The 14,052-nt window shown below is 38.6% G+C and overlaps 1 protein-coding gene across 2 annotated transcripts in view; it reads left to right on the top strand.

Annotated features, from left to right (window-relative positions):
• The first annotated feature begins 1,123 nt into the window (after window positions 1–1,123).
• The window catches only part of pde3b (phosphodiesterase 3B), a 64,416-nt gene continuing 51,487 nt past the window's right edge, over window positions 1,124–14,052 (top strand). The window contains exon 1 of one of the 2 annotated variants that reach the window (XM_034680072.1): window positions 1,124–2,276. In XM_034680072.1, the coding sequence (XP_034535963.1) occupies window positions 1,383–2,276 (894 nt within the window). In that variant the 5' untranslated portion in view covers window positions 1,124–1,382. The remainder of the gene's footprint in view (window positions 2,277–14,052) is intronic. The other variant, XM_034680073.1, reaches the window with a different exon arrangement.

Genomic DNA, 14,052 nt, shown 5'->3' with positions numbered 1-14,052 from the left:
ATGTCATTGTAATCAAAGAGACCTGTCAGATGATGCATGCAGGTATGAGCTCCACCTGTTAACATCGAACAGGATGCTACATTATCACAAGTCATAACAAAAGCTAGCTAGCGAGCCAGAGCGCTGAACCACCGCAATAAGGAAGGGGCAATATATTTAGCCTTTGTAGAAGTGTGTATAACCTGTGATATTTTCACATGTGCACTGGCTTACTACCCTGCTAAATGCTTCTGCAGCCCACTGCTCCGTGTTCCTCTCGTCTGTCTATGCAGTAGTGATGTGCGGATCGATACTGAAATATCGATACTTCCGATACCAGATCTTTATGCTCTAAAATCGATTCTCAAATCAAAATATCGATACTTTTGATACTTCAGTCATTTTAGGTAATGTTTATCATTAACAGGAACACAGTGGAAAGTAACTAAACCATTGAGATCTTGTCTAAATGATACGCGGTTGGTGGGAACTACTAGTTCTAGTTCTTAATAATGAAACAATAATTTATTTACTGGTTTTATTGTTTTACTTATTTTCTTTTTTGTTTGTGTTTAAAACACCATTTTCACATATTTTGTATGATTGTATCCTCTTTTGTTTTTTTCTGTTGTTGTATTAGCTCGGCTATATTGTAAATGAGACCGCTATCTCGATATACTTACAAGTTTAAAATTAATAAATAAATAACTCAGACATACACTACTTTTTTTTAGATTTACCAGACACATTAGGTGTATTTGCACAAAGTATCGGTATCGGATCTGTATCGCCGATACCAGCCTGAATTTTACTCAGTATCAGATCAAAAACATCACTACTGTGCAGACTGTCCGATCATCACTTTTGGATGAAACCAAATATTATATTTGGAGTTTCATTCAATATATTCAGACTTTCATTCCATATATTTGCAGTTTCATTCAATATATTCAGACTTTCATTCCATATATATCGAGTTTCATTCAATATATTCAGACTTCATTCAGTATATATTAATTTCCTGAACGGCTTGCCATATATATATATATATATATATATATATATATATATATATATATATACATATATGAAACACTTTAACCATTTCTGAAACTCAAGTAAATGTACTCTGTTACTGTCCACCACTGATTATATTACATTACAGATGCAGGGATTGGTTACCAGTACAAAGCCCTGCGTTATGAGTTGTGTCCTCTAGGGGGCGACAGAGAGTCCCTTTTCTGTAAAAACAACATCTCACCTTCTTTCTTTAGTCCAAGTGCTGGAGCACGTTTGAGTGACCATGGAGTGCGTTTGCTGTCATGTAGTTGAGCGTTAACACGGCGTGAATATCCGAAGAGGGGGACTTTAAGCGTGGATTCCGAGGAGCCAGAGTCTGTACCATGGCTGCTGCACGGGAGGAAGGAGAGGTTCTGCACAGTAAAACGAGGCACCACCACGACGGAGCTGGAAGTGTAAACAGCTCAGAGGGCTTCAGGAACGGCTATGTGAAGAGCTGCGTCACCCCTCTCAAACAGGACCATCGGAGGGGATTTTTGTTTAATGTGTGCAGGTTTTGCAACGAAGACATACTTAACTCCAAACTATTGAAGGTCTCAGCCTTGTACGTGAGCGCGTTTGTGATCCTCGCGGTGTCTTTCCTCATTTCTAGGAGCTTGCAAAGTGACTCTCTTTGGGATTTGCGGACTTTTTTGTCGGGCTTCTCCCAGTCCATCAGCCCTTTATTCAGCATAGGATGTGCTTTCTTCTTTCTGACGTTTTACCTGAGGAGGAAAAAGAGGGAGAGCAGTAAATGTTGGCTCCTGTCACTGCCAGCTTCGTGTTACCTCGGGGATTTTTTGGTTTTGCGGTTTTTGCAATGGGGAGAGGACCAACACCAGATGCAAATGGTGGGCAGGTTGTTATTCGTGTTGGGATGTGTGGGTCTGCTCACACTCATCCCCACTTTGAAACTCAAACACAGTGTTCTTATACTGGTTTTCGCCAGCGTTGTGTGGCTGGTTTCTTTCACAAGTTTGAGCGGACTGCCCGCCCTGCTCAGACCCCTCTTCGCCTGCTTTACGGGGTTTTGTGGCTCCCTGTTGGGGCTCTGTTTTGACCGCTACTACCCGACGAGGGAAGCACCGAGTGGGATTTCCACCACGGAGGAAAAGGTCCCTGTGATCAGACCTCGGAGAAGGTCCAGTTGTGTTTCACTTGGGGAGACATCGACCAGCTATTATGGCAGCTGTAAAATGCCTCGCAGACCTTCGTTACCCTGTATATCCAGAGAACAGGTAGGTCCCCCCCCCACCCCACCACCAACTGGGACCATGGCTGTTGTTATTGTTCAAAAAGTAGGCCCACTGATCATCCACATCTACCCTGAGTGCACATGTGCAACAGAGGAGGAAAACACCCCACACAAAGCAAATCAGAAAACGACAAAACAAAAAGATCTTCCTCCAACTGATCAATCTTCAGTCACATATGTCAACCTTCAATGACTTATTCAGGAAATCATTTCCAGTAAGAAGAACAATGTATTATCAATTACCCCATCAGTTTATGACAGACTAAACCAGATTGCATAATTTATTGCAGTGTTATATTATACAGGGTCATATAGGCTGTAAATCTAAAATAATTCATTTGTCAAAAGTCAATTTGATGAAAAAATGCAACATTTAAACCAATTATTCTCAACCTAGAATTACATGTCAACATTTAACATGCACTTTATTTGGAGACATTATATTATGATGTTTATAAAAAGCCTATGATAAGTTATCTATGATATTTTTTGCAAACTGCATCAATGCATGCAGCTCTCAACCTATAATTACATATCAACATTTAACATGCACTTTATTTGGAGACATAATATTATGATGTTTATGAAAAGCTTATGACAAGTTATCTATGACATTTTTTGCAAACTGCATCAATGAATGCAGTTCTCAACCTAGAATTACATATCAACGTTTAACATGCACTTTATTTGTAGACACTATTTATTTATTTTATTTATTTATTTATAACCTTTATTAAACCAGGAAATGCTCATTGAGATCAAAAATCTATTTTCCAAGAGAGTCCTGGGCAAGATAGGCAGCAGCACAGTTACAGAGTTACAATATGTCATGTTTATAAATGCTTATGATATGTTATCTATTAAATTGTTTGAAAACTGCATCAATGAATGAGACACTAATTCATTATTTGTAAAGGAAAATACATCAAATTATGATCACAGCTTAGAAGATGTGATTACTTCAAAGTTTTCTTTAAACAATTTAGTCTAAATTTAAAAATCTTTGTGTTGAGGACAAAACAAGGCATATTTTTTATCTTTGAGAAACACTGATGGACCATTTTTTAAAAATAGTTTCTACCAACAAACGGATCAATTCATCTATAATAAAATTGACAGGATATATAAAAGATAGTTGCATTTATTTCTATATTTTTTGGAGGGAAACGGTCTCTTAAAAATGTGCACCCCACATAATTAATTTCAAGTGCCTGACTTCATAATCCTGCAAGAGTAACAACACAGCCAACAGCAGCACAGCCATTGATGTGGCCTATGCTCCCCTCTGACTGTAGCAGTCAACAAAACCAAAAGATAGTGAGCACACACCGGGATTATTCAGTGTCCACAGTCTGTGTGTGTTTCTATTTCTTTTAGTAAGCTTGTACACACAAGCTGCATAAAACCAGCGTGTTTACACACATCAGCTAACAGATCCAACACAAAGCCATGCTGCTTTCTCTCTTTTTTTCAAACCAATACACCTTCATCAGGTTGTATCAAAGCACAATGAGGACGAGCGAGCTGCAGATAAAATGCTTGTTAAAAAACAATGCTGTTTGCATAAATTGTGTGTAGACAATGTATACAAGCATGCACATATTGTGAGTGTTATTTTTTATAAATGAAGCGTGCAGTTCTGGAGTGGAAGGCATCAGATCACACACATTGTTTTTGTGTCCTTGGAGCTTTTGTGAGAAATGATAAGACAACTAAAAATATATTTAAGTCCAGTTTGGCTCAGTTGTGCAATTTCCAGCAGTTGTTTCTCCACTTCATTGTGTTTTAGGCTGTTAGTAGGTTAGCGCCCACATTACACCAGGCCTTAAACTGGGCATCATTCAGGACACTATATGAATATGACCATAAACTCAGAGACCATTGATTTAGCATTTCATTTTCTTCTAAGTTACAGAACATTTGAAGTTAGAGGAAACTTTGTGGGTTAAAGAAAATGATCAACAAGGAACAACAGTTACAAGACAGCTGTGATGTCTTTATTTGAATATGTTATATGATTCCAGCCCCAACATTTGAATTAAAGAGACAGACATTGAGTTGCTTTTTTAAGCCACAAACTTCATCTTTACTGGCAAAGTATTGGTCCATCATACATTTTTGAATATTAGAAATTTTAATGCAGCAAAAAAAAGCAAACATTTTATATTCTACAATTCCTAATTAAAGTATGTCCATCAATTAAAGTTGACACAGTTGCTGACCTGTCACTCAACTGGCAATCTTAGAAGTACTTCAGTGTTGACATATTCAGGGACCGGGGCTTTAAGACTTCAAACTAACACAGGTGTGGAGTAAACTCTTCTTCTTTGCGCTACACAGCTGTTGTCCAGTCTCTTTGTAGGTGTGTGTGAACAGCGTGTTGTACACTTACTGCAGTACACACCTTATCAACTTTCAATGAGATACATTTTTTTGTTATGATTGAGCAAAGTGCGTAATTTGATTTGTAAATATTACTTTAAATTAGTTTTAATTAGTGGTCGACCAATATGTTTTTTAATGGCGGTGCTGATGTTGATGTTTAGAGAGCAGGTTGGCCAATGGTTGATATCATAATATTGTTTTCTTTCATCTATAAAAATAACAATAATAACAATAATAACATCCATTATTCTGTGCGCATTACAATTGAATATACATGGTTATTGTAGTCAGTAGCATGTTTTACATACATTTGGAATATAAAAATACACTGAGTCACAGGTTTTGGAACATGACTGATATTTATGTCAGAAGCACCATTAAACTGCATTATTCTGTACATCATGACGTATGTTATTTAGCCAGTAGCTGTCATTTAGGATGTTAAAAGACGACAGTGATTGAAGACATTTATAGTACAGAATGGACACAAGAAGAAGCACTGACATTGCTCAAAAGCAGCCCGACGAGTCTGCCTGTAGTGTTTGCAGACATTATTTGTTTACTTTTTTAATCGTCCTCTGGAGTCCAGGCATTAGGTGATTCTGTATTATTCTAAAACGCCGTTAATCGGCCGACTGATTAATTGGTCTATCTCTAGTTTTAATTAATTGTCCGGCTCGGCTATTGTGTTGTTGCGTGCCCCATAATCCAACACAGTTTATATTAAATCTTATTTGTACTCTGCAAAATTGGACAAGCGTAACTTGTAGGCATAGAGGTGTAAAAATGTGTGAAAAGAACAGAGAATGAAGTGAAAAGATGGATGAGAGGTTAGTTAGTGTTGTCTTGATCACTTTCTGTATTGTGTATCTTCGTCATCATCGCACTGTCCTTTTAACCCTTCTATTATCCTTGGGGTCAATTAGACCCCATTCAATGTTTAACTCCTCTAAATTAATGATTTACATCTTTTTTTTTGGCTTCATATTTCATGACTTTTCCTAATTTAATCCAGACAACTGGGTAAAAACATAAAATTAAAATGTTGATATGTTCCAATTTCCTGTGAAAAAATTACACATCAGTGTTCCTTGGGGTCAATTTGACCCCAGGCTGTTTCAGCTGTATAGAACATAAGACATTTCAACATTTCACACACATTTGTTTTAGTTTTGGATGATATTGAGGTCACTATAACATACATTTTTATAACCTTAAAAAAAAACATAAAGTACCGGAAACATAAACCTGTGTAGCAATCAGTTTCTGGAGGATTAAATTACTGGGGTCAAATTGACCCCAAGGTTAAAAGATGTTAGTCAATTTGAGGTTAACAGGAGGGTTAAACTGAATCTTGCAGCCGATCTATGTATTTGTATTTGGAATACATTTATGTACATTTTTAAGAAGCAAACCCAAATGCAGGGCAATACAGTGAGATGAGTTACCAGTTAGTTTTAAAAGTTTGGTGAAGTGTGTGTCTGTAGGTGTCAGCCCTTTGATGCAGCTTACTGGCAACCTGTCTGGTGTTGTGCTCACTGCGTGCTGGGATGGATCTCCCCTACTCATTGGGACAGTGTAATCGCTGTGTTGTTCATGATTTATGGAAAAGCTGTCAGCGATGTTCTCCTTTCCTCGAAAAGTTTTGTCTTTCTTGACGTTGTTTAAATTTTTATCTTCTGCTGGCTTTAAGCTTTTCCTCTCTTGGATTTGATAATGAGGAAATGTAGTCAGCAAAGAAGAACCGTTAACAGAGTATAAGAACTAACCTTTTGTAATGTGTTTTATTTATGAGGGATTTCATATTTGAAAAAGCCTTTTGTATGAAAAGGTTTCTACGTCTTCAGCTGGCAAGAAAAAGGCACAAATGAAATCTTGACAGCGGTCACTGAAGGTTCACTGCTGATGTCACACATGTTCTTCGTCTTCACACAAACCCATCAGCCCCCCTCTCTGCCGTATGAGAAGGTTGTCTGACTTTCGGTTGCAAAGACGAGAGTAGGTTTTTTTTTTTTTTTTGTTGCAACAACACGTGGTTTCATTTACAGCCAGTGTAACATCATCAGGGAGAAGCTGGTGTGTAAATCATGTAGCTGGAAGTGTGAAGTTTAGGTGAGGGGATCACACACACACACACACACACGTTTTAACTTTAAGTCAGCGAGGTGCTGTGAAAACTGTGCTCACAAAACATGCAAATATAACCTGAAATAAATGAGGCCACTTTCAAATCATCGACAGCATGGATATGTAGAAAGCCTCTTGTGTGTTTACAGACAGGTCTGCTCAAAAAAGGTAACCAGACAATGCAAACAAAGCTTTATGCTGATTATTTATTACCCTGCAGGGAAAGAAGAGCAGCACTACCTGCTTGCCGTCGTTTAACTCATAGATAGTGCTCAACCCTGAAAAAGGAAGGAGTAAAACCAACAACTAACACTCAAAATAAAAAAAAGATGGATCACGATGTACAGATAATTTATGATAAATAATGTTATAATGGAATAATGGTGAAAATACTTCCCACTCTGACAGGGATCAGTGTTTCAGAAGTGTCCTGAGTTGAGTTTTTAAGCTCTAAAGCAACATTAGGAGTAGAGAGTATTTGTCATTAATTGATATTTCTACCCATAGTCAGAATTCTCTTCTGACCCGCTTGATGTCTTCTTCCTGACCGCTCTGTTACCGCGCGTGGCACTGAGAGACACCAGAGCAAGAGCCCTAAACATGTCCAGAGTTTGTGTGATCAGAACGCAGGCATTTAAAATATGTAGCTTGTTTTTTGGTTGTCAGTCTTGTCATTTATCACGTACGCAGGGATTAAAGAGCAGCAGCAGCAGCAGGACACGTAAGACGCTGCTGCTGCTAAGCCATACAATAGTTTTCCGATCCTGAAAAATCCACACTGAGAGTTCAAATAAAGGACACATGTATGAGTATTCAGAGGTTTGCCACAACTTTTTCCTCAGTAGCGGCTGACAGAACCCCGAGCCAGCGAAAGGTGTAACGTCATATGTTCCGACAGCAGAAGTTAATAAACAGGTGTTAAAGGAGAATTACGACAGGGTGCACTGAGAAGATGAAGAGAAAGGAGCATGGAGAGTAGAGTTTCACCTCTGGATCGGCATCACTCTTTTGTTTTGACAGATCGTACTCCTGTTGTTTTTGTTAAAGATACACTAAGGAGTTCTTGGCCACTGGTGGTGCTGTCGAGCAACACTTTGATGAACTGCTGTTAGTAAAGTTTGTGTCGTTTTTCAGACGGCATGTAGGAGGCTACACAGGCATCCTACAAATATTTCCGTACATGGCCTGCCATACAAAAAACAGCGTTTGCTTTAAACATATATTGGCTGGATTTTCAAAATAAAAGTATAGTATACACATAATTCTACAAGATAGTAGGGAAGGGCATTTCAAGCCAAAATACTATTTGATAATCATTGGCATCTATTCGACGATTATTTGAATAATCACCCTCCCACACACACACACATACACATACACAGAGAGAGAGAGACCTGTCCCATTAACAGCCTGTTTGTGTGGCAGTCGCGTTAACCAGCAGCAGGACGAGGTGCTGCTAGTAGCGGGCACTGACAGCGTCTGTCTCGAGCTTTACGTCGGTGTTTCTGTGACGAGGTGTGGCGCCATGCTTTGTCTCTTGAAATACATGTGTAGTATTGTGAGATTCAGAAACAGAGAAAATCACCCCGACTGTCGCCAATGTTTTCATCTTCTTTTACTATTCAATGCAGTTAGCATTCTTCTTCTTCTGTAGTTCAGTGCGGTTAGCAAACGGCTTTAAGATGCTCTACAGCTACCATCTGTCGGGAATACCGTATTACAACCTGCCACCGATAAAAACGATGAAAAATTGTACTTTGAAAATGAGAAAATATTCCAAGTTACTCTTCGATTTTTACAAAGTGAACGAATATTTGAATATTCCAAAATCATTGCCCATCCCTACAAGATAGAAGTACTTCAAGGCACATTACACAATACATTGAAAGTGAGACAGGAAGTAGAATTGGAAAAAAACTCCCACTTCTTTTTTTTTTAACAGATTTCCAACGTAAACACAGCAGAGTTTATCCGGAGTAGAACACCTTATATCTAACTCCTCAAGTTAGATACGATAAAGGTTTTCTTTATATCAATCAATCAATCAATCAATCGTTATTTGTATAGCGCCAAATCACAACAAACGTTATCTTAAGACGCTTTTACAAACATGGGAGGTCTAGACCACTCTATGTCAATATATATCTAATCTATCAGAATATATATCTAAAAAAGAAATGTTCATCAGAGATGACAGATTGGCCATAATCCTCCTGTCAGCCACCACCTCCACAGGGTCCAGGACTGAGCTGGCCTTCTTCACCAGTGTGTTCGGTCTTGCTCTCCTGTATCCTGTCCGCCCACAGCAGGTTTAATCCTTCCAATGTGGTGTTCGTGTCCGGTGTTAGCTCTGTTAGCATGATGCTACTCTGCCAGTATTCCCTCTGATGCTGGGTTAGCTCGTCCTCCTTATCGTAGATAGATCATACAGTCCCCATAACGGTGGGTGGAAGGACAGGTCGATGTCGTCTTTTCTTAGCTTGCACCCATTGACTGTAAAAAATATGGACGTAGTATCCGTGACGTCACCCATCTGTTTCTGAAGAGCTGTTTTGAGACCAATCGGCTGCGGCAGCCATATTGCTTCTGTCGAGCCAGTGGGAAGTAAAGAGGCGGGCTTTGAGCCTCCTAGCCAACAGCTGCAGTGTTCCCACAGGCAGCTGTGCCTCTCATTGGAAGACTGGTAATCTCAATATCTTCGAAATTGCCGAATTAGAAAAAAATTCACCCCCCTCACAGTGAGAGGACGTCGAGAAATTAGCCATTCAGACTACACTCATCTTTTGTACCAGGCTGTAAACATGTTTATTAATGCTGCAAAAATCGTCTTTTCCCCATTCATGTGTATGTGACTTCCGGTACTTCCGGAGCCAGCCTCAAGCGGATCCTCGATGAACTGCAGCTTTTAACACTTCCGCATTGACTCATATTTTTAGACCGGAGGTTGCCGCTTGCTTGCACCTCAATACCAGCACATCGTCCTTGCCTCCTCCTCCTCACCTCGCAGGGAACATCGGGCCTAGTATCGTTTAGCGTCAACATGCTACGAGCAGCTAACAGCTGATCTCGTATGTAAACAATGTTACCATGGATACACGCAGGATCTCCGGACAGACAGGAACAAAAAAAGCAAAAACACCACTGCAAACATAGCCAGTTAGGTGTATAGTATATATATATTTATATATATATATACGTTTATGTATTTTTTTTCTTCAACTCAATGACAGAAAGACTTCCAGTGTTTTAGGGGAATAGCGTTTGAATTTGAGAGCTCAGTGTTACAGCAAACAGGAGCACGCTGTACAGCTCAGTTTATCAGGTACAGATTAACACCACGCTGTCTGATTGCACATGTTCTAACTGTTCACATGTGTACAACACAGGTTTGTCATTTTCTCCATATTTGACTATTTATCATCATCATTTTTCTTTAACTACATCTTTATTAGAACAAAGTTGTACAATTATTTTTAATTATCCTGAGGTGTAACAGCTTATCAGGAAGTATTGGCCGTTGATGTGACTGAATCGTCTTTTGTCAACATCAACTTTGAGAAAACTTTCTATCCGTGAATTTTCCCCCTTTTTTGAATGACTCAACTCAACAGCCTGCACATACATGAAGTCTATTCATCTGAAAGCATGAAACAAAACTGAAAACAGCAGCCCTCAGGATTTGTAAATTATTCGTTTTCATATTCGGTCACATCATGAGTCAAAAGTTCTTGTTTCCTAAAGGTCATTGTCTCAGGTTTGTCTTTGCTCTCTTGGTGAACGTTGGCACTGAGTCTGTAGTTGAGCATCTTTTTTATTGAAGGTGTGATCCTTCAATGTGCCAGACGGACGAGACAGGAAAACCTGTCGTGCTGGCTGCCGTCTTTTATTCGTCACCGATGCACAATGATTTCAAACAGAATAGAGAGCGCTCATTTAGCGATGATGAAGCGTAAGCTAAAGTTTCTGTTTCTGTGAAAGTGTAAACATGACTCATTGACAAATGTAAAAAAAAATCCCATTAGAGCACAATAAATACAACCTTTACTCAGAGATGGAGATAGGATTGTTTGATTCCACTGAAGAGAGTTTTGTTATGTAAATATCTGGAATAGGATATTCAGTCTCTGTTCTGTGTTTTGCAATGAGAGTCCTCTTGCATCAGAAGTTTTATGAATTAACCGCAAGCGCCAGAGGTCAGGCTCACTGAATCCTATATTTATATCATTACATTGTCATTCATTGGTGGTGAACAGGATTTGTAAATTGGTCTGTGTATTATGTAATTGTTAACTTGGGAAGAGGCCCTGTAATATTTTATATTTGCTGCTTTTTATGAAAACTGGCACCGTCCAGTCATCAATGCGGTCACAAATTCAGACCCAGTCTTTGGATTCGACTGCTCCCTAGAAAGGAACATGTTTGCACACGGCCCGTTTTAATATTTTTATACAAGTCCTTTCAATCATGATTCCAAATATCTGTTTTCCATAACAATAGTTTTATTGTCCAGCCTGAATGGCAACCTGTTCTAAGTACGTCAGCATGTGTCTCCTAAACCCCCCCCTTTTTTTTTGATGACGAGAATAAAGTGCAGATAATGATTTCTAAGCAGGATTATTGTATTTAGGGTTTTTCATTGCAGAAATCTGAAAGCTCACTACTTCATGACTAAGACCTCAGGGGCAGAGCTGGCAGTGGGATGTTGCATTCAGGAGGAGAAGGCCCTCTTTTTGTGTGGTTACCACTCGGCAGGGGCAGGCAGGGGTAAATAACACACTTAACTAACCCCCCATTCAGACGAGAACAGAGGAGCGGGCTGCAGAGAGAAAAGGTTGGAAGGGAGAGCAGTGAAAACGCAGAGCAGCTCTCAGCTGTCACGTTCGCTTGCTGTAAAGCCATGTGGAATGATATAACATTGACGTCACAACCCAGTGACGTACCACAGGGTGATTGCAATGATGAAAAAAAAAAAAAAAAAATGCCAAGTCTTATTAATCGCCCTGTAGAATATAGTGTCTGCCTCCAGCAGTGATGAGGAAGGGAGAAATTCTTCGTCTGCAGACGCCATGCGATAGAAAGAGGCTTACGGTGGAAAAAGTTGCCACGGAGGATTGGATTAGACCACTTAGAGTATTCTTTTAGATAATCAGACAATCATTGGCTTTTTACATTTTAAGCACTGTTGTTCCACCCCTAAAAAATCCCCTGCTTGATAATTTGTCTTTCTATGTTGAATGCACACAGCACATCACCCGTACAGGGGGGTGGGTGTACTGAGAGATTAAGAAATATAAGTATCATCGGAGAGTACAGAGCAAGAGAGGGGGACAAAATCTATTCGTTCATTTCTGATATAAATTAAGCTGCACACTCATGCCTCAGAACAACAGGCCTGTAAATACTGTAGAATAAGTGCTCATAATTAGCCTAAATTAAAGCTTTATTTTATCTTATACTGTTTTTATGTCGTCATCAAAAGAGAAAAATGAGAGGAGCATTCATTTCTAATTTACATACTGTACACACTGTTTGCATCCTCAGCCTCTTTATCTGTCCGAGGTGATAGAAGCGATGATGATGCATTTAGTGACACGTCTTGCAGCCCTTTTTTTTGCCTTTGGTTTACGACCATCAAACCACCCCACTGTCTACAGCTGTGTTAGACTGAAGACTAGTTCAGCCTTCTTTTCCAGACTGACTCCACTTTTTAAAGCTTCATCATGAGTCTGACATGAAAATGGTGGTTGAAATTCTTTATTAGGAATAATCCACACACGTTACCAATACATTTAATACAGAGAGAGAGGTAAAGAAAAGGAAGTAAAATAAACAAAATTAGAGAGTCGAATAGATAAAAAATATGGCTAAGGCATATAAAATATATATATATATATATGTATATATATATATATATATGAAGTACCAGTCAAAAGTTTGGACACACCTTCTCATTCATTGGTTAGTATTCATTTGAATTATTTGAAACAAGATTAACACTGAAGACATCAAAACTATGAAAGAACATATATGGATTTTTTTGATTAACAAAAAAGTGTTAAACAAAAATATGTTTTATATTTTAGAAGTACACAATGGATAGTCCTATTTGACAATTGTTGGCAAAACTCTATTATTTCATAGTTTTGATGTCTTCATTATTAATCTACAATGTTGAAAATAATTAAAATAAATACAAACCATTGAATGAGAAGGTGTAGTGTACATACATTTAATAATCAGGAGCTCCTGTTCAAACAGAGCATGATAAAGAGTGGATCATCGTATCCTAAAATCTAAACAGTAAATATACTGAGTTTTCTGCTCTGTGGTCATCATAGTTAGAGTGGTAGTGTGTATGATTGATTCAATTATTATTATGGCGGTATTGGTAGTTTGCTATTATGGATAGGTGTAGCTTGCTCTATGATATAAAGACAGGGCAGAGAAAGGATGATAAGCTTGGAATAACTAACAAGTCTTAATCTAACAAAACCTTTTGGGGCGTTTGTGACCTCCTGCACGCTCAGGATGCTTCATAAACACTCAAGCGCACCTCCATCTAATTTGCATCTCTACTCTTCTTTCTCTGTTATAGAAATAATCTGTATAACTTAAGTAACCTTTGACCTTAAACTTATTTTCTTGTTCTTTTCATACATTTTCTATAACTCTAGTTGGTTTGAGTGTAGCTGAGAGAGGAAAAGTGCATTACCTTAAAATAGAGGCCATTAAATGACTAATGTTATCTGCAGCTAAAGGTTGTGTGTGTGTGTGGTTGTGTGTGTGTGTGTGTGTGTGTGTGGAAACATTAATCTTGATATAATTAAATAATGTGAATTATTTCCTTCAGTCTGTATTTAAGTAGTCTAATACAGGTGTTAGTGTTTAGCTGTGTGATCAGTGTGACTTCACGGAGCAGATTTTTACCTCCTATATGATGAAATGTGAGCTCAGCCGAGCTTTTGTTTAACTAAAGGAGAGCAATGTGTGACGTTAACCTCTGTGTTTAGGAGCTTGTGTAACAGTTGCGATATCAAGACCAAGATGTCCTAATTCATTGCTTAGCAACTCCTCATCGGCGCAACAGGTAGCTTTCATAGTGGGGAGGAAAACATTTTATGAATCTGAATGAGACGCTGAATCAGCATTTAGAGGGAAAACAATTTAGCTTTTTCACATTCAGATTTTTTTTAATGATATGTTTTATTATTTAAGGGGAAAGCTCTGACTGAAAATGTTGATCCAGA

The sequence above is a fragment of the Notolabrus celidotus genome, chromosome 3 (genome assembly GCF_009762535.1).
Source record: "Notolabrus celidotus isolate fNotCel1 chromosome 3, fNotCel1.pri, whole genome shotgun sequence".
NCBI classification, from domain to species: domain Eukaryota; kingdom Metazoa; phylum Chordata; class Actinopteri; order Labriformes; family Labridae; genus Notolabrus; species Notolabrus celidotus.
The sequence above is the reverse complement of the archived record's forward strand: the minus strand, read 5'-3'. Positions and strand labels throughout refer to the sequence as shown.